This window comes from Toxorhynchites rutilus, chromosome 2 (assembly GCF_029784135.1).
Source record: "Toxorhynchites rutilus septentrionalis strain SRP chromosome 2, ASM2978413v1, whole genome shotgun sequence".
In the NCBI taxonomy this organism is placed as follows: Eukaryota; Metazoa; Arthropoda; class Insecta; order Diptera; family Culicidae; genus Toxorhynchites; species Toxorhynchites rutilus.
In genome coordinates, this window is record NC_073745.1 from 222,717,586 (window position 1) to 222,738,754 (window position 21,169).

Below are 21,169 nucleotides of genomic sequence, written 5' to 3' on the forward strand. Positions count from 1 at the left end.
TTGGATAAGAATAATGGTGCGCAAGATGGTACTTTGGACTTCGGAGATGTAAAGAAAGAGATGGAAAAAATCTCTTCTCTTTCACTTTCTCTGAACGAGTTCCAAAGAAACATAGATGAGCATGTAAAGGTTGCCATTGAGAATTAAATGGAGAAACTGATCAGATCTTCCGATATACTTCTTATTGAGAAGATGGGAAGTATTAAAATCAACATTTCTCAACAATAGAAAAATATGAAAAGTTTATTTATTGAAAATAATATCGAAGATAAGAAATTAGGTGGGATAAACCGGAAGCGGGTTCTGAGCAACAGAACAGCTCGTTCTGATGCGGACTGCTCTAGTAGAAAAATAAACAAATTTTAATGAATCAGCGCGAAGAACCGATACAAGTGGAAATAGATGACAATATAAATGATGACGAGGTTGAGAAAAATGTTCGCACATACGCAAGTGTGTTAAAGTCGAAATCCGAAAAAAACGTAAGGCTTGCCCTGTCATTGTTATTAAACCTGTTGAGTCTTCGCATAAAAATGATGATACAAGAAAATTTTTGAAAGAGAAATTAGATCCAAAAATCCACAGATTTAGTAATTTAATAAACGGGAAAAACGGCTCGATTATATTCGAGTGTGCGGTAGGGGATAATGTAGAATCCGTGAAGAGTAGCATCGAAAGTAATCTGGGAGATAAGTTCGACGCTGTTGTTCCCAAACCGATAAAACCAAGATTGAAAGTTTTGGGAATGAGTGATCGATTTTCCTCAGATGTTTTCGTTAACCTTTTGAAAATTTTTTTTGACAGGAAGCTAGAATTAATATACTTCAATATAGCTGGACTTTCTACGAATTACGTTGCAATGCGACATGTCGTAGAAAACTTCCGTCCACGGTTAGTATTTCTCTCAGAAACTCATATTGTTGATGAGAATTCATTCGATCAATATAATATCCCGGGTTACAAAGTATCTTTTTTCCTATCACACTCCAGACATACTGGAGGAGTTGCTATTAACGCAAAAGAATCGATTAAATTCAATATTCGGATGAACGAATCTGTTGAAAATAATTGGTTCTTGGCAATTTCAGTTGAAAAGGGTATGCAGATGGGAAATTTTGGAATTTTATATCATTCCCCCAGTTCAAGTGACCAGCGATTTTTAGAAATTTTGGAAAACTGGTGGGAAAATGTCATCGATAGTAGCAAATTAAATATTATTGCTGGTGATTTCAACATTGATTGGCACAAGCATTGAAAAAGACTAGATGTGAATATATTCAGAGGAAAATCGATCAACATCAGAATAACAGTAAGGAGTTATGGAAAATATTGAAAGTTTACATAACACTAAGAATAGTTTATCGCGGTCCATAACTTTCGAAAGTTCAGAAGAACATTCAGAACAAATGATAGCGGAAAAATTCAACAATTATTTTGTGAACATTGTTCAATTGATCAATCAAAGTATTGAATTGGTCAGTGAGCCTCACGAAATAATACAGCCGATACATAACAATTGTAGATTAGAATGTTTTCTACCCATCACATTTGCAGAGTTGAGAGATATTTGTTTTTCTTTGCAGAAATCGGCTGGTATCGACAATGTCAACGCAAAAGTGATTCACGATTGCTTTCATGTTATTGGACACGAGTTGCTGAGCCTGATAAATGAATCATTGCAAACTGGGCACGTGCCTGAAGTTTGGAAGGAATCACTTGTGGTTCCCATCACCATAGTTAATGGGACGGATAAAGCCGAAGAGTACCGGCCTATTAACATGTTGCACACAATAGAAAAAAATTTAGAACTTGTAGTGAAAGGCCAGCTGATGGAATATATAAATAATAACAATTTGCTGATACCAGAACAGTCGGGATACCGAGAGGGACACTCTTGTGAGACTGCACTGAATCTGGTGTTAGCAAAGTGGAAAGAAAATAACGAGGCTAAAGAAACTATTTTTGCGGTTTTCTTGGATTTAAAACGCGCCTTTGAAACAATTTCTAGGGCCTTATTATTGCAAACATTGAAGCGCATGGGAATTGTAGGAATATCATATAATTGGTTTGAAAGCTATTTGTGTGATAGAACTCAGAAGACTTCTTTTAACAATTTTATTTCTGCTTCCATCGGTAACACACTTGGTGTACCGCAGGGAAGTTTGTTAGGGCCTATTCTTTTCATTTCATATATTAGTTATATGCGAAGAGTTTTACGTTTTTGTGATGTTAATTTTTCGCGGATGATACTGTTCTGTTTATCGCAACTAAGGACTTGAATGAATCCGCGGTACATTTGAACGAATATCTTCATTCTCTTTCTCGGTGGCTGAAATTTAAACAATTGAAACTAAATGTTAGTAAGACTAAATGCATGCTCATTTCTTCAACAAACTCCAGATACAACGGTAATTTTGAAATCGAAGGTGAGGCACTCGAACGCGTTACAGAAATCAAATATCTAGGAGTAGTGATTAATGACAAACTAGCTTTTAAGTCTCACATTGATGTCATCAAAAAAATTGCTAATAAGTATGGCGTCATATGCCGTTTGAAGAATGAGTTAACTATAACTAGTAAAATTAGATTGTACAAATCACTAGTCTCACCTCACATAGACTTCTGCTCATCCATCTTGTTCCTTGCAAATAGCACACAATTGCAGCGCTTACAGAATAAGATCATGCGATTAGTATTAAAATGTCATAGATACACGTCCTCTAGCATAAGGTTGGACGCGCTACAGTGGTTATCTATTAGGCAAAGGATTTATTACTTGACAATGGTGTTTATCTTTAAAATTTTGAATGGAATGCTGCCTCGATACTTGTGTGATCGAATTGAACGAGGAAGTGATTTACATTGGTATAATACAAAAAAACACGAATGATGCAAGAACACCCAACTTTCTATTTAGTAGGTCGCAAAACTCTATTATATAAAGGAGTGAATTTCTTCAATTCGATGCCCAGAAATATTAAAAGAGCAGCAACAACAGCCGAGTTCAAAAAATTGTGTATCATATATGTTAAATCTGTGTTATGAATTAGCAAAAGTGTTTATATGTTTAGTATTTTTTCAGATGCATTAGCTACTATGTTCGTACTGATGATGATGGATTTTTTCTACATTATTGTTGTTTAAATTAAGTAAAAAAATACATACAATAGTAGTCTACAATCGTCTGAGCCACGCGCGTTTCTGTAGGCATAGACAATGTAGGTTCTGAACACTGACGAAAATCGATGTACAATGAAATTTTCTAGGATCTACAGTGGAAACCGGAATCGAGCTCGGGATAGCCCCTACAGAATACTCGTAAACTATCGCACTAGCAGATGGTTGTGTCGAGGTTTTTTCTGTACTGTGGCAGATCTCAGAGTGAGTCTCTAGTAGAAACTTTAAGATATCGGGTTCAATTTCCGATCAGTCAAGGATCTTCCCGGTATGGAAATTTTCTTGACAAGCCTTGACCATTCAATTTTTCAGTTTTCGCCTATTGCCCGTTGTTCTATTGATAGCAAATTTATGTCTGCGACAAAACTAGTCCGTTTTGTTTTGCATACTGGTTTCCATGTATATCTGTAAATTCATAATTATCTTAAAGATAAATCTTCCAGCTCAAACCTTTGTAGGGGTATGAGGTGGGACCATCATCATCTCTTTTTGGTAAGAGACGAATGAACTCTCAGAGTTTAAAGTCTCTCTAATTCAATACCTTCCTTCCTTCCTCTTTTTGGTGAGTGATGACTGTATCCTCAGTTTAGGCATGAAACCCGCGCGTGGGTGTATCAATTCAATGAAAATGCTATCACTGGTCGCAAGGGCTTCAGAGTGCGTCTGTTGTTTGATAAAAAGTTGCATTGAGCAAATGCAACTAAAGGGATTTCGGCACGCAATGCTAAACTACACAACCATTGAACTAGTTCAGAAATCTGCAGAGTTATTAATTAATATTCACTTTCTAAGTTATGCTTACTTTTCTCAATGGAAGTAAACGTGAACGTATTATTTACATTTTTAACAAGAAAATTACAGGAGCTAATTGTGTAGCTTCGTCTGACCACGTTGCGAGACTAATGGCATCTGGTGTATTGAATAAAAATATTTCTATTAAGCATACACATACCCGACAGAACAGATCGAACAGTTTTCCTTCTCGATGTTCGCACATTCTCTTGTCATTCAAAACTTGACAAAATGCTTTTCCACCTCGAGCCGCAGGTTAATGATCCGGTTGTAGAGCTTTATTGCGGGCCCCAGCTTAACGTCCAAATATTTAACCAGATCTTCCTGGGTCAAACTCAGGAAGGCGGTTCCGTTGATTTGCTCATCTCGTATTTGATTGCCGACGAGCGAACAACCGGGGAAGCGCTCCACATAAGACGCCACATCTTCTACCGACCAGCGAAGTGGATTCTTATCGTACTCGGACAGACCCTCGGCGCAGCGATCCAGTATCCGAGAGCTGCTTTTCCACAGTCTGTACGACTGCTGCAATCGGGGCCCGAAGTCACTTATCACTGGTAAAGCAATCCTTATCAGTTGATCTAAGCCGTTATTGTTGTTGCTGCTGTTAGGCTTCGATGCGGCGGTTTGGGTTAGTGTTGCCTGATTTGGAGACGCTGTTGTGGTTTGTGGTGAGGTAGCTGGTAACTGCTGATCTTCCGGTTCTCGTTTAATTTTTTTCACCGGTGGAACATCCGGTTGTGAGGTGTCCTTTTGTGCGCTTGATTCATTGGAGGTGATGATTTGGCTGTTGAAGAAATAAAAATGAATCACAAATCAAATTCACTACAAAATTATATACAAATACTCACGAGTGATCGATTCGCAACCGTTTCCTGTCCTCCATTAGCCAATTGTTTGTTCTGTAGGGGCACTCGGCGAGCTTCATGTGGGTCCGGTTGCTCAAAAATTTGGCGTTGCCTTGACCTAAACAGTATGGAATTTCGCAAGAACCTTTCATTGAAGGAGGTCGATGATCTGTAATTGGAAATATAAATGTTAGCGATGTTGATCAATTGGTGAAATCATCGACATATTTACCCGGCGGGAATTCAATCGGATGATTTGTTCTCTTACACCAATTCATCGGATGGATATCAGAACTGTCATCCTCGATCCAGAATGAGTAGAAGTTGGGCCACCCGTCGAAGCAAACTTTGATCTCATATCCGTCGGTGGCTACTACTGTGGCTGGTCGAATTAGCATCTGATTCTTTCGATCCACCACTTCCAGTTTCATACCTGGAACAAACTCCTTCGGATGGCGAGTAACAAACAAAGTTTTATCAGCTGAAATGATAGGCTTTCCGACAGTGCGCGATTTTTGTCGCATATATTTTGTCCAATCGAAGTCTCCGGCGCCCCAATCTAAAATGCGAAAAAAAAAGAACCATCAACTTTGAATCTAATGGGAACACTTGATAAATCAAATAACTTACCTGGTGGAGGCGTGATGCCGTACCCGTTGTCATGATGCCAATTGATGTGGTGAATATAGGGTGAATGGATGTCAACCCAGTAATCATAGCGTTCGTCCCAGCCGTCGAAATGAACCAAAATTCGGTTGTCGATTTTGTCCGTAACTGAAGCGACACACACTTTTCCCGATTTCTTCAAATCGTCCGCTTCCAAACTCATTCCGATTTCGAATTTGTTCGCTGTTGACTGGAAAGAGGATAAAAGTAAGTTAGCCCAGCTTATCGGAGAGATCGAAGCTGTTGCTTGTCATGCTAACATCGGATGTCTGCATCGTCAGCTTGTATTGGACCCGAGAGTTGTGGTTAACCGCATTGCTGCAGTTTTGATATGACAATTTAGAGATTCCTTCCAATAGAAAATGCAATGTGTGGTGTATAATTCGATACCATGAGAACGACAAATGTTAACATTTATTCCCAAATCTGATTTTGCTATGCTGAAGAAAAACTTGAAAAAATTGAATTGTTTTTCTAAAAAAAAGTTTTTTAAAAAACTCTAAATTATATGAATAGCCCACACAATTACCAACAAGCCATCCATGCATCGAAAGATGGTCACTTTTACAGGGAAAACGTTTTCTAACAACTTTTTCATGTTTTCTTTAAAAAATTACAACTGATCCTTCTTACAACATTGACTTATCTCGAAGACGTCAAGTTTCTATCTTTTATAACTCCTGGAATAAATGGCATTTCTATATGAAGACTCCTGAAAAAATAATGTGTAACTCGTGAATTTTTTATTTGTATTATAAATTCTTGCGTTTGATATGTTCTTGACATGTAGAAATAGAAAATTGCAGAACATCACGAGTACATAGTCAGCCATTCTACACTGCGTTTCACAACTATAGAACCATTTTTTGAGTTTCCAGAGATATGTAAGAAGTCGGTTGAATTGAAGTATATAGTGTAGGATATAACTCCTATCTTCATTTAAAAGACTGGCCATTTGAACTTTATTGTTGTGTTCAAGCGCGAAACATTTAAAAAAACAAAAATTCCAGTGTTTCATAACTATAGAACAGATGGAAAAACTCCTACTCCTTTACAAAATTAACGTCAGTTTCACATGAATTACAATAAGTTTCCAGTTCGTAAGTCATCTTTAGTTCTCAATCAATTCAAATAACTAATTCGGGGTGGTTTTGACCAAGTTGCGCCATGTTGTAGTATGTATCTTGTTCTACGCAGAGGATATTGATCGTTTAAGAAATCACTCATACTGCTTGTAAGCTGCATCTACTATTCGTACGATCACTCCTCATGAGTTCTTGATAGGGTTTTGATCTGGTAAATAAGCTAACCAGTCCAGAATCTGAAGCCCCTATTCAATAAACCATGCCTTGACTTTCCGGATGTTATGAATTAATGCCAAATTACCCAATTATCACGGTCTTTTTAATGCAAAAACTGAAGTAAATGATTCTGAAGTACTTCATTGCACTTCTGACTGTACTGATTGTAGCTATCTGAAGCAGGCCTATTTGAAAATATTTTCCTCAAACCATAAAACTGTCGCCTGCAAAGTTACGAGTTGAAAATTTACATGACGCGTTCCGTAGGCCCTTCGAGTTTGAAGAAAATCTATTCAAATTGGATTTCTTTTTATCAGAGGAGTTCTCCTGAAATAGTGAAACCCATGGCATTGCCTTCTACATTAGTTTTTGGACCCAGAGCTTTGGAGATGAGATTTTTGTGGTTTTGGGAGAACTTTTCAAAAAGGCCTGATTTAGGTAGCTTACCATCAACACGAATGAACAGTCAGAAGTGAAAAGAAGTACTTCAGAATCATTTACTGCTGTTTTTGCATCAAAAACAATGTGATAATTGGGTAATTCAGCATCAATTCATAAAATCCACAAAGTCATGGCAAGGTTTGGTGAATAATGGCTTCAGATTCTGGACTGGTCAGTTTGTTTACCAGATCAAAACTCTATCAAGAACTTCTGAGGAATGATCGTAAGAATAGTAGATGCATCTCACAAGCAGTATGAGTGATTTGAAGAACCTAAACGAGCAGTATCTCTGCGTAGAACGAGATACACACCAAAACATGGCGCAGCTGGGTCAAAACCACCCCGAATGGGTTATTTTAACTGATCGAGAACTTTTTTGAAACTTCGTAACTTTTGAACTACTGAACCGATTTAGATGATCGAAATAACAAATTAAAGTCAATTACACTGGAGTCGCTTTTTATGCGGGGGATACGTGCGCGTAAAAGGAAACCGCGTAAATTCCAAAATCCGCGTAAATTCCGGAATCTGCGTGAAAAAAATTGCTCAAATTCCAAAATCCGCGTAAAAATAAACCGGGTAAATTTCAAAATCAGAATAAAAATCTAACAAACATTGAATTATTAATTCAAAATGCAACCCATGTTCTAACAATTGATTAATTTATTTTTTTCGTATGCTGTTATCATGATATCTGTATCTTCTCTTATTTCTCAGCTACTAATCAGTGATACAACATCAAGTTATTTCGTGAAAAGTCATACCAATAAGCACATTGAATTTGTTGGCGGTTGATACGTGCTGCGTAAAAAAAAACCGCGCAAATTTCGAAATCCGCGTAAAAAACCGCGTAAATTCCGAAATCCGCGTAAAAATAAACCGCGTAAAAAAGCCGCGTAAAATAAAACCGCGTAAAAAGCGACTTCAGTGTACTTAGTCTTTTTTGTGGAAATATTAAGCTTGCCAAGAATTTGATTTTGTTTTCGTAATTATTGATTATATTTGTTTTTTGCTGTTTTCATGGTTTTTGACTAGGGGGCGTTATATTTTTTATATTTTTTTCTTGAAAGCTGAGCATTTTTTACATAACATATCCAAAAATCTGAGATGTGATTTTGATCGTTTTTAAGTTATGAATTTTCAAAGTTAACCGATGATAAAAAAATCAAATTCTTCAAACCCTTTTCCAAAGGAGACTTTTTCGAAAAAATCATAACTTTTGAACAACTGGAAAAAATATTATATTTGCAAAAAATAGGATTTTCGTTTCTGTAATTATTCATTGTGTTAGTATTTCCTAGTTTTCTCGGTTAAAGATAGAGGGCGCTATGTTTTTTAATATTTTGTCATAAAAGCTGATATCTTTTTACATAACATATCCAACAATCAAAGTTGTATCTTTTTCTGCTTCTGAGTTATGATTCTTTCAAATTTAAATTGTTTTCAGTCTACGTTCAATATTCCTATGCAATTAGACTAGATCTATGCGACTAGAATCCAATTTTTTCGCAAGTGTAATAAAAACAAGCTCATTGGCTTCATTTTTATATGTCGATAGTCTGAATCGATCCAGTAGTTCAGATGTTATAAATTTTCGAAAAAGTCATTTTTGGAAAAAAATATGCAACATTTTTCAGACCATCGGTTGACTTTGAATAATCATAACATAAAAACGAAAAAATTCACATCTCTAATTTTGGATATTAGTTTTCAAGAAAAAAAAAATTGAAAAATATAGCGCCCTCTAGTCCAAAGCAATGAAAACAACGAAAAACAAATACAATCAATGATTACGCCAACAAAATCCATTTTTTTCACAAATGTAATATTTTTCTAAAAAATACCAACTAATTGTATTTAATTTGATATGTCGATCTCTGAATCGGTCCAGTAGTTCCAAAGTTATGAATTTTCGGAAAAAAAAATTATTGAAAAAAAGGCGAAAAAATGAACTATTCGGACTACCCTTAACACATTAAGGACCGCACATTTTGGGGTAAACTTGTACGCTTCATTTGTTCGGGTTCCACGAATGGGAACGTTTCCTTCGGTGTGGACGAGACGAAGACGAGCCATCGGTAGGCCTTGTTAGATTCATGGCAAACCAAAGATTTAACCATCAAGTGTAGAAAACACGGGTTATTGGGGGATCCATCTATACAGACGGAACGCGAAACACGAGAAAACTCGTGAGCGGTCCGTAATGTGTTAAATGGAAATGGGCACCCTGACGAAAAATTAAAAAACAGCACGGGTCTAATATTTTGCGATAAAGAACAAATATACCATTTTTCACGAAAATCTGAGAACCTCTATATCGGTATGGCATTGAATGGCTATATTTACACACAAAAATGTTACAAGTTAAGTATCAGTAGTAATTCTTCAAACAAACATGAAAAAGTTCTTATTAGAAATAATACTTCCCTGTAGCTGTGCCTTTCTTTCGATGTATGAATGACTTGTTGCGAATTTTTATGGACTATTCAGATATTTTTTTGAGAATTAAAAAACATGTTTTTTTTTATTTTGAGTTTAATTTTTAAAATAATTTTTTTTAATGATATAATTATTTCCTAAATTTCATTCTATTACCAAAATTTTGTAGGTATTATAGGTTTTGAGTCAGAAATTTTTTTGGATGTTGATTTTTTTCAACTTTGAAAAAAAAAAATCTTAAAAACTTTAAGACCTACAAAATTTTGGTCAAAAAATATAATGTAGGAAATTGTTTAAATTTTCGTAAAAAATATCAAACTTTTTATTCATTTCATTGAAAACAACATTTTCAAAATTAAGGTTAATTTTCTTCAAAACATGCTTTTTTTAAATTCTCGAAAAAAATGATCGAATAGCTCATACAATTATCAACAAGTCATCCATATATCGGATGAAGGCACTGCTAAAGGGAAGCAGTTTTTCTAACAACCACGTATTCTTTGTAAAATGACTATTAGGGGAAATCAGGGTAAACCGACACTGTAGATAAACTGTATTTTTCAGTTAGTAGCACTTTTTTGTAAATTTTCGGGTGACCTCTGTATACCCCTGTTATTTCTTTACCCGCGATAGATAACATTGCTTCGGAGTACATACGAAAACTTGATTGTACGATCGCTGACACAAAGAAACAAACTACAGTGGAACCTCGATTATCCGCGAGCGGATGATCCGCGGTGCGGTTTATCCGCGAAAGCGAGTTCTATAGTAATGCTATGGACTTTCCCGGATTTTATCAGTGAGTGGTAAGATTTTGCTTTTTTGTTTTGGTCATGGCTTTCACATTATTTGACTTCTGGTGTACACGAGCTTATAGATGGATAGTTTAATGATTCCTGTATTGATAAAACATAGTTATCACGCTTAAATATCTTTTTTTTTGTGTTTGCATCTCTTTTTTAGTCATTTATTGCGTTATCCGCGATTTTCGTGATCCGCGGCGACCTAGCCAGACTATGCCGCGGATAATCGGGGCTCTACTGTATTTTGTTCGATCATAGCAAACGATTTCGAACGAAGCTAGGGAAAACAATGTAACCACACCAATACAATTCTATGTAGTTGTTCACTTCTCACGATTGCAATTCGTGCAGCCACATTTTCGTAAGAAGCTGCAAGCAGTGTCACCACGGCCTTATGTGTCGATTTAACCTACAGCTACGAAAGTCGCTTTACTGTCAAAAAAAAAAAAACAAAACCGGTCAGCTAGTGGAATTTAAGGTAAAGGTGGAAGCTAGCCATTGTAGTAGTATAGGTAAACCCACGTGTAAAAATTGGTTAATAGTGTTTGTGAGAGAAGAGCAAAGCACACGTAAATGGATCAATAATAGTGTTTGTGAGAGAAGAGCAAAGCACACGTAAATGGATCAATTCACTTATCAGGCTGTGTGGCGGTTCGTTGACACGAGTCTTTGAATATATTTAAAAACAAAAAAAAAAATTTCAATACTAAAGTAAAATGTATGAACCATATGTTCCGATGAAAAATTGCAAATATAAATATACATAGAAGGTGCATTTGCATATGAAGTAAAATTCTGATTATACGCGAGCGTATCATGAGCAAATTTATTACACATGCGCATTGGGACTCTTGATATTAACAAGTTCTTTCGCATAGTAACTCGATGTTGATAAATCCTTAATATTTTCCTTCGTTGATCGTATTGTTTTCACATATTCTCGTTGGAGAGCCTTAACCCTTCTCTTCGTTGGCCGAGGCATTTTGATTGAATGTAATACTTTTCCGTTTACTGTTTTTGAAAGCATAGGCTGCCGTGGCAGTGTTCCGAGCTCTGCAATACATTTTTTTTACCCAATGTTAAAGTTTCTAAAACTTACATTATAGACCCATTAAACTTAAAAATAATAATTGTATTGATATCAACACAATTTTATTCTATTGATTCTATTGTGTAATCACATCATGCATGACATGAAATGTTATGACTCAGGAATAACATTTTATTGAGTGGTTTTTATAGCTGTTTCGATGATGTTGTCTGGCATCAGTGTCGAAAAAATAACGATGCTTTCACCAATCCAAACAAAACCATTACCAAAGATCGAAAAATGAAAATTTATCTTTCAGAGCACTAGCTCGAGTTTTCTGACGTTTTTCACTATACAGTGCGACAGGAGATGAAAATTTAATATCTTGTAAGTAATCGATTAGAGTTTGGTTGATATTACTTGATGGGAAGTGAGCGAAAACGATCATTTTCTTCACACTGTTTCGCAAAATTATTGATTTTCGGGCGGGGGGTGAGGGAGGGTGATGAAAGAAATGAGCGCCATTGTGGCAGTCATTTGTGGCTAGCTTCCACCTTCACCTTAAGTGTTTTAGTCGGAAAATTTTGGAAGACTAATTTATCTTAGATCATTGTACAGTGTATTTTGTGAGACGATAGGGTGTTTTGTGGTTTATCGGTGCTCAAAAACTTTATTTTGAAACTTCGAGTCCATTCGGGGTAAAACCGACAGCTGGTTTGTGTTTCACTGACAGGAAAAATGAATCCTTTTTTTGTAGATGCCTCGTGTTTATGTTTTGAAAACAAAACGGCAGAGCTGAATTGATATTCAGCTGAAAAGAGCCAGAACCAAGTTGAGTAGAGCATATCAAAAAAATAAAGTCGGCCGCATCTCCAGTGTATGGTCACCCAAGCTGGGATCAAAACTACTACGTTCCTTTGAGATCCTTAAGAGGCTTAATAAGCCAACAGTGAACAGCTTTTGTTTGCAGTCGAAATACACGCATTTGTTTGTTTTTTATCATTCAAAATTCCAATTACGTGTCGTTTGCAACTATTCCCCCTCCCTCTTTTAAAGTGTATATAAATAGTGGTTTAGTACTTTGAAATTATTATAACAAGTTTTCATTCGTTTCTCTAAAAGTGTCGGTTTTACTCCGACATGGTGTAAACCACTGCATCCATTATTTTGACAATTCTCGCGTAATTTTTGAAAAGGTCCTATGTAACATTCACATCAACTCGAGAAAAACGAAGTTGAAGATCGGAACATTGTTCCGCGAATTGTTTCAAAAGGAATCGATCTTTATCACTACTTTTACCACTAGCAGTCAATAATAACTCCGCGAAACCAATCGTATCTGTTGTTATGTGCTTTTAGTTTGATATTGAAACCTCCGAGCGAAAAATGTTACATTGGACGTTTTGACTGTCCGCTTCGTACATTGGACAAATTACGTTGTACGATGATAATTTGCATTTGCAATAACTACTGAACAACACTTCAAATACTTGCATTTCGTGCTAAAAGCAGATCATTATTGTTATAACTCGTTGAATTGCACTAAAAACGATATCAACACCCGAAAATAACAAAAACTCAAAATGTCCGAAGTGCGACTTCGTGTTGTTTTGATTGCTTTGTTACTTCGGACGTATCGAGCGTCAGAGGAAAGAGGCGTCCGAAATAATAGTGGAGTGCTTAAAATTCGAATCTGTACATTGGACATTTTTTGTATCGGTAATAAAAAGGTGAAAAGGATAGATACCTGAACGGTTGTTTTCGCATTGCATTCAATGATTGAGCACTAATAGTATGCATCCATTAACTCGATTTGTTTACATTTGTTACTTAGGACCTTTTCAAAAGTTACGCGAGAATTGTGGTATGCCACATTTTTTCTTCTACGCTTCAATCTGATATGGTGCTGTCAATGACCAGTTGAGTTGGCACGAAATTCGTCTATTTTACCAAAAATGCATCCAAGTATGCTGGGCATCGACTGTCAATATGTCAACAATGGTAGGGTTGTTGTTAAGCGAAATCTTGGTATGTATTATTGTATCACACGAATCTGTGAAAAACGCAGAAGTGGTGTTTGTAAACGAACTTTTGGAATCCAGGTGTATAAATATGAAACTTTTTCAATTTTTTTTTAATTCTTTATTTTTGAGACTTTCAGCCTCCTGGGCTGGTTTGTCTCAGGAAACTTTTTCAATGAAAATACATGTTTATTGTTCTAGAACGGTTCAAAATATATTATTCAGAGTAATGACTATTTGAAGCTGCACAATTTCTCATCTGCCGGGCAATTAATGAATGCTTTGCTAAATTAAATCTTTGTTTTTTGAGTCAAACCAGTCATCGAGCCATTTTTGCACATTTTCGTAAGAAAATGAAATGCTGTTTGGCGGGTGCGTATCTCATTGATGAAAAAAATGGTGATCGAAAGGAGCCAAGTCTGGTGAATGAACCGCATGCAATAGTTTTTCCAGATGATTTCAATTGTGTAAGCTTTGATTTAATGAGAATCCGCAATCACAGTTTATTTTATAGCAGCGGTCACAGTAGGCGTTTCTGAGGTCTTCCGACAGCAAATTGTTTGGAAAACCCGTGTCTTTCGGATTACATTGAAAAATACCTCAGTCCTTCCAATTGTCTCAATTCCGCCCAATCGAAAAATATTGGGCAATTGTCAAGCGGAAATTGTAGAAGGATGCCAAAGTGACTACGAATGCTGCAGACATGAAGAGATTGTGGAATAAAAATGCCGATGAGGATGATCAACAGAGTCCAAACCTTGATGGAGCGTATCGACAGCTGATAATTCCCTATAAAAAAAATAAGAAATGGAATAAGATACACTTACCGTCGAATTCAAGTGGGTGAACAAATACCGGGAAGCCGCCATTGAGTGGGTCTTGGTGAGATACTCAATCCACCGGAATTCCCCTTCATACTCTTTTGGAGGTTGCAATATCCGTCCCGTCTTCTGGCACCAGCCCGGCGGGAAAATATCCAACGAATCCGCGTTTACCCAGAAATCGTAATCGTGCGAATATCCGTCCAAATTCAGCTTCATCCGAAAGCCACGCACCTCGACGATGGTACACACGCAGAAGAGGGAATTATTCTCCGGATCAATTGCCTCCAGCTTCATTCCGGAGCGGAATTTGTTCGTTCCGCTTGGGTATGGGTTAACGAACAGGTTCAAAGGCGATGGGGTGCCTTGTGTTTTGGCTAGATATGTTTCCCAAACAAATTTAGGTTGATTCGGCTGTTCACTGCTAACCACCGCAGGCGTATCCACAACAGCCTTGGACGCACTTTCTTTCTTCGGAAAAATGCTCTTCTCTTTGAAGGCATTGGTGAAATTTAAAGAACTTCCCAATGAATCGTCGTCACTGGTGGGGAGCGGCGTGTTATTGGATACTTCGGACTCGGACGATCCGATACCCTTTTTCTGGAGCGTCTTGGAACGAGCGATGCTCGTTAGCAAAGATTCATTTTTGGTTTGCTTCATGCAAGCCACGGAACAATAATCGGGAGTAGCGAAGTCGTTTGCGTTTCCACGGCCTCGACATCCCCGACAGCGGTAAGACGATTCTGATGCAAGCATTTTACGCTTGTTTCTGGCAGGTTTGCCGGAAGCGCGAGCAGATATTGGCTCTTTCAAAGAATCGTATACATTAGTTTTGACGTGATTAAGATATTCTTTAGATTCCATCGGTTCCACCAAACCGAACTGATTGAACTGAAAATGAAGATAGCTGCTGCGAATGTAACCGATGCCATCGTCCCACTTGATTAGGTCGGATGGTGTTGAACCGTAATCTGCATCGATGAACTCCTTTTCATCCTTTTCCTCGCGATCCACAATCGACCGTGACTCGCCGGATCGCCTTTTCTCGCGATTACTCTGCGCTTTGGTGACAACTTGTGTCTTCTTGTACATATCGATGGCTTCCTGAAGTTTGTCTTGATCATACGCGGGAGGTGACCCAGAAGAGGATTCCTCCTTCTTCGGAGGGCTTATGGTGTGCAGGCTGGAGGCAGACGTTTTGACGCTTCGGCTCTCATCCGACTCCATCTCAAACTTTTCGTTACATAGCAGTAATGAATGAATGGTTTTGGTGGAACCACTTTTTCGATTCAATGAGCTTCTGCTTGTTCTTTTCTTTACCGCCAAAGGTTTAGGCATCGGCGGGACATCTTCCTCTTCTTTTTGTTGTTCCTCTTGGTTGACCGGCTCCGATAGTCGCCTCGCGGCACGCGCAGAACTTTTCACTCGTTGGATGTCCGAATTGGCTCTCTTCTGTAATCTGGGACTTTTCATCTGTTCATTCCAAAGCTCTTGCAGCAGTTCCCTCTGCTCTTTCGAAGATGTCTTCGGCCGCTTCCCTCCGATCTCATCGACACTGTTTTCTTCCTGAATGCTGTTGCAGCTGCTGTTATCTTCTTCTTCTTCCTCTTCAACGTCGTTCGGTTTCTCAGAACTGTTTGTCGTTGGCGATCGATTAAAATCCTGCGAGCCTTCCAACGTATCTATTTCCAGCGCATCAATCTGCTCTATGTCATCCTCGTAATCTTCCCGGCTTGCACCGTCAACAATTCTCTCTGTCGTCGTCGATGACACTTCAGCTTCAGAACCGTCCACCTGAGAGCTACAGTGTGACTCGGGTTTCACTTCCTCGTCCGCTTCGGATGATTCATCCTGCTTCGACATTTCCACAAAGGATACTGTTATCTCTTCCGCAGTTTGTGCCACGGCGGAAAGCTCATCGTGGCTGCTTGGATTGTAGAAGTCAGCCTGTGCAGTCACCGTTGACAGAATATTTTCGACGGTCACTTTCGGAGCTGGCACCGGAACCGTGCTTGCTGACTGTACGATCTGAACCTGTGCCGGCGCAGGCTGGTTCGGCGCCGTTCGTTGAAGTGGGGAAGGTAAACGTTTACGACTGCCACTATGACTTGGGCCCGTAATAATTATCTTGCGCTTCAGCTCTGGTAGCGAAACGGGTGAAAGTGGAGGAGTCGCGGGGATGATCCTTGGTTGCACTGTGGTAGTAGATGGCCCAGGAGCGCCCACTTCTGGTGCTTTGTAGAAAATTTTGTTGATAATCATTTTATTTTGGTTGGGCGAAAATGTGGAAGCTTGTGGCGGTACAACAGATGCCGGAGAAACCGGCTGGATCTGTTTGATTAGTGTTGGTCCTTGAGAGGATTGTGGTTGCTGTAAGAGCTGCTGCGGCTGCTGTTGCTGCTGCAACTGTTGGGTTACAATAGGCCCTTGATTGGGTTCATTCCCAGCAGTGACCTTGATAGTTGTTCCAAACGGAAGTACATGATGGCACACACTGGACGCCCCCGGAGAGGACGATTGAACGTTGCTTTCTGGAGCTGGCTTTATAACAGTGCTGGTATAGTTGGCGATGACCGGTATGGGGGCGATGGGTTTCAACTTTTTAATCGAGGTAGAGAGGCGCTTCAGTTCCGCCGTCAGAGGACTCGGCTGTATCAATGCAATGGCGGGAGGTGCATGCTGTTGCTGCTGATTGACCGGGGCGGTGGCGATAATCTTGTGCTGCAAGGACATAATATTTGTGCTGCCGATTTGAAGTTTGAAGCCGGGTGTTTGAATCTGCAACGAAAAACAGGGTATTTTACTGAATATTTGATTCTTTCTATTGTGCCGAGTGCCGTTAAAATGTTGGGAATGTATTTATGAATAATGAGACAGTGATAATAATTGGATTTGCTACATTTTACAATTGTTCAATATATTTTATTCTTCAACATTTTGCCAGAGACGGAAAAACACGAATTATCATCATTTTAAGAATTTTCTAAAGTTTAAGAGATAGAGTTTGATTGCAAGCTAAACGGATACAAAACCCGTTCGAAGATTTTTCGTTCAGATACGAACTTCATTGTTTAACCAAAACTCAATTTCGTTTTGTTTGCCAAAATCAATAAAAAACTAACTTGTCTGATAACATCGGAAAAAACAAACATTTGCTAGAAAAGGTGGATTTTTCATGTACAGTAAACATTCGCTAACTGGGCGAAAAGGGAAGACCAGTTATTGACATTTGCGTTTTAACTGGTCCGGCATGTTAAACGTCAAATAAAATCGAGGGGAACTTCAATGAATTGTTTGATTCACGTTGATAATGAAATTGGATAAACAAAAGGATTCCATTGAAAGTTTCGCATTGAGTGTGACAACAGATATGAAATATAATTTGAGGACATTATTTTTCTGTAATTCAATCAATGTTTTTGTCATGCGAAAATAATGTCAATTTTCATAACATTTCAAGTTTCATTCGAATTCCCCTCACAGCAAATCTTCCATTTGAATATGGCGTCGATTGTTTACGAAATTCTGCTTTTTAACTGGTCCAAGGACCAGTTAACGTTCGCCCAGTTAAAACGCAGACCAGTTAAAACAGGACCAGTTAGCGAACGATTACTGTATATGACAGAGCATTTTTTTCCGAAACGTTTTTCAGCAATTTGTGGGTGAACACACTAGATTACTTTTGACAACTACTGAATAATTCAAAAGATGCATATGGTCGGTGTTAAGTCAGAGGGGACCAAATCGCAAAATTGAAAATTCCGAGTTATTGATTACATTTAGTTAAGCATTATGTAAGCTACATATCACGTTTATCAGATTTGGAAAATCACGCACACAGCAGGAATAAGAGATCGAAATTGTTATGATTGATCAACGAGACCCCCTAATAGTATTCCTTTTTTCCAAGATACAGGTCGGACTCGATAATATACAAATTTAGACTCGATTATATACAATTAAAAAAAATTCTTTTTATATTTCAAATATGACTTATTTAAAAAAAAATAAATGAGTTAACGTTAAAGTGAATATTAATTTGCTATTACGTGTACAGTGAAGTAAAAATCGTGATTTTGGTAGGTTTTAGTTGAAGATTCACCAAGAATCGTTTAAAATGATATTGCAGCGAAATTAAAAAATATAAAAGTTGGGTGTCAAAGAACAAATTGTAGAGCGGTTAAAGAGCTTCAATTTGGTTGATAGAAACATTCAAGTGTATTATCAAGCTATATATATATACCTGTATAGAATATTCTTATATATCAAATGGAAGCAACAGAATTGTACTACGTAGCGTAATTTATGGATTGGAGCCAATTTAAGGCAACACGGCCCAAAACAGAGAAAAAGTTCAATAACTCTGTCATTGTTGGAATTCGAACATATGCGCAAAAGGATTTTGATCATCAAATATGATGCTCTATCACCTTCTGAAGGAATTCGAATTTTTTATATGAGGAAGGTATTTTATGGCTTTAAGGGGATGAATCAAAAATTAAATTCTTCTTTTATAATCAAAAAACAAAAAATATGTATATAAAAAAGAAATAAAAATTTTTTTTTACTCGATTATATACAGAGAAAATAAATTGGAGACTGTATATAATCAAGTCCGCACTGTAATAGTAAAACTCGACGTGTCATGCAATTTGAAGACATTTGACATAAAAAAAATTCAAGATCCCAATTTCCGGTGATTTTTCGGTTTTCAAAAAACTCTAATTTTAACGTCTGCGACACTACTAAATGAAGTCCGATTGAGATAATATTTTGCATTGGGTATATTACCGTGCAAATCAACATTTCTCAGCATAGTGTTGACCCCACGGGTGTGATTAACAATCAACGCAGCAGTATATTCCCGTCTCTGCCGGTCGGTAGCGATGTGTTCGATCAAATTTTGCAAATGATGCAGCAGAAGCATCAAGAGATGATGACCCAGATAATTCATCAGCAGCAGCAAAGTGACGATAAGCATGAGCGCTTCCTCCGTACGATCGCATCGTCTATCAACGTGCAGGTACCACCAATTCCGGAACAGATTCTTGACTCTTTGGCTGTCAAAATCAAGGAATTCCGGTTCGAGGTCGACTCCGTGACGTTTGCGGCTTGGTACTCGAGATACGACGATCTCTTCGAGAAGGATGCTGCTAGACTGGACGGAGAAGCAGATAGTTCGTCTTCTTTTGCGAAAGCTGGTGCATCGGAGCACGAACGGTATGTGAGTTACATTCTGCCTAAACTCCCGAAAAATTTTCGCTTCTTGGAAACAGTGGCCAAGCTCAAGAGCCTGTTCGGAGCTAAGGTACGGTGATCAGCCGTCGCTACCGATGCCTGCAAATAACTAAAAACCCTGCAGAGGACCATGTGGCATTCGCTTGCCGCGTTTACACGGCTTGCGTGGAGTTCGAGCTGGGAGAGCTGTCAGAGGAGCAATTCAAGTGCTTGGTCTACGTGTGTGGTTTGAAATCGGAGAAAGACGTCGAGATTCGCACCCGCCTCCTCACAAAAATCGAAGAGAGAAACGATATGACGCTGGAGCAGCTTTCGGAGGAGTGTCAGCGGCTGTACAACCTAAATCACGACAGCGCTATGATTGAATCTCCGTCCACGTACGACCAAGTGCATGCCATCCGTAAGTTAGGTGGAAAGCGGTATGAAAAGCGTGATTCTGAGTCACCGAAACATCCTTCCAGTGACACCGGCAGGAAACCAAATTCGCCATGTTGGTACGTTCGGGACTGCAGGTACAGGTGCCACAAATGTTTCGAATGTGGCTAGTTCGGGCATCGTGTACCCCTGCCAAACCCCGAGAAACTGGGCGCAGGAGGCGCAGGAAGCAAGCAGTATCCGCCAAAGTGGTGCTCGTCGATGGGTGCAGTGTGCAGCAGCGACGCAGTTTTGTCTCCGCGGGCTTTTCCGGAACAAGTCGACACCGCCCCAGACATCACCGTCATCAGCAGGGAGATTTGGCGGAGCATTGGCAGTCCTGCGCAACGGTGAAGCTAAAGACGGCATCTGGCAGCATACCATCGCTCCGGAGTTCGAGAGCGATGTCACAATAGGAAGCAGTACACGTAGGGATACCATTTGGTCGGAGTTGGAAGTCAGGACACCTGTCACAGTTACGATTATGACCAAACCATTGTGAACCTTTAAGATATGAATAAATAAAACCACGTGAAATTTATATAACATATTTTTTGGGCGATCCATGCGGTGAAAATACTCCGGAGTTGATAACATCTGTCTTTTTTATGAGAACAGGAGATTTTTTGAAGGTTTCAGAGTTGTCAAACATCAAGTGCAGTAGTACCGATGTACAAGCCACGGGTATGAAACGCAAGATCTCCTTCAGCAACACAAATATCCTTAACGGCTAAATTTCTGCACCTCATAGTTCAGCATTTGGACGTGGGTCCCAATCGAATGCAATGTTTCGGTGCTTGGGTATTCTTTTCCTAATCAGAACTACCTGTAATGTAATTGTTGATTTCAAACCTTTGTTTCAACAAAATGGCTAAATCTAAACACCGCTATGAGCCACCGACACTTCACATATGCAGCGATGGCCTCATAATTCTAAATTTCTGTTGTGAAAAATGGGTACTTGTGGCGCGCGCAATTTGTCCAAATGACACATTACTTACACATTTGAAAAAAAAATAACTTGGAAGATCAAGATAAAACACAAAAACATCACCGTGGCCAGTAAAACAAAATCTCTAAATAAAAAAGATTTTACTGAAAAACATTTTTGTTATCAATACCTTCAAACATTCACGTTTTCTTGCTAAGCGAACGTTCAACGCAGAACTTTTGATTGG

General features: G+C 38.5%; 1 protein-coding gene across 7 annotated transcripts in view; it reads right to left on the minus strand.

Moving 5' to 3' along the window:
* Positions 1–4,037: 4,037 nt before the first annotated feature.
* LOC129768172 (lethal(3)malignant brain tumor-like protein 3) overlaps positions 4,038–21,169 on the minus strand; it is a 42,989-nt gene continuing 25,857 nt past the window's right edge. For all 7 annotated transcript variants that reach the window (XM_055769633.1, XM_055769635.1, XM_055769636.1 and 4 more), the window contains 5 exons: positions 14,346–17,117; positions 5,448–5,673; positions 5,050–5,376; positions 4,821–4,986; positions 4,038–4,756 (listed from right to left, as the gene is read on the minus strand). In XM_055769633.1, the coding sequence (XP_055625608.1) occupies positions 4,186–4,756; positions 4,821–4,986; positions 5,050–5,376; positions 5,448–5,673; positions 14,346–17,117 (4,062 nt within the window). In that variant the 3' untranslated portion in view covers positions 4,038–4,185. The remainder of the gene's footprint in view (positions 4,757–4,820; positions 4,987–5,049; positions 5,377–5,447; positions 5,674–14,345; positions 17,118–21,169) is intronic.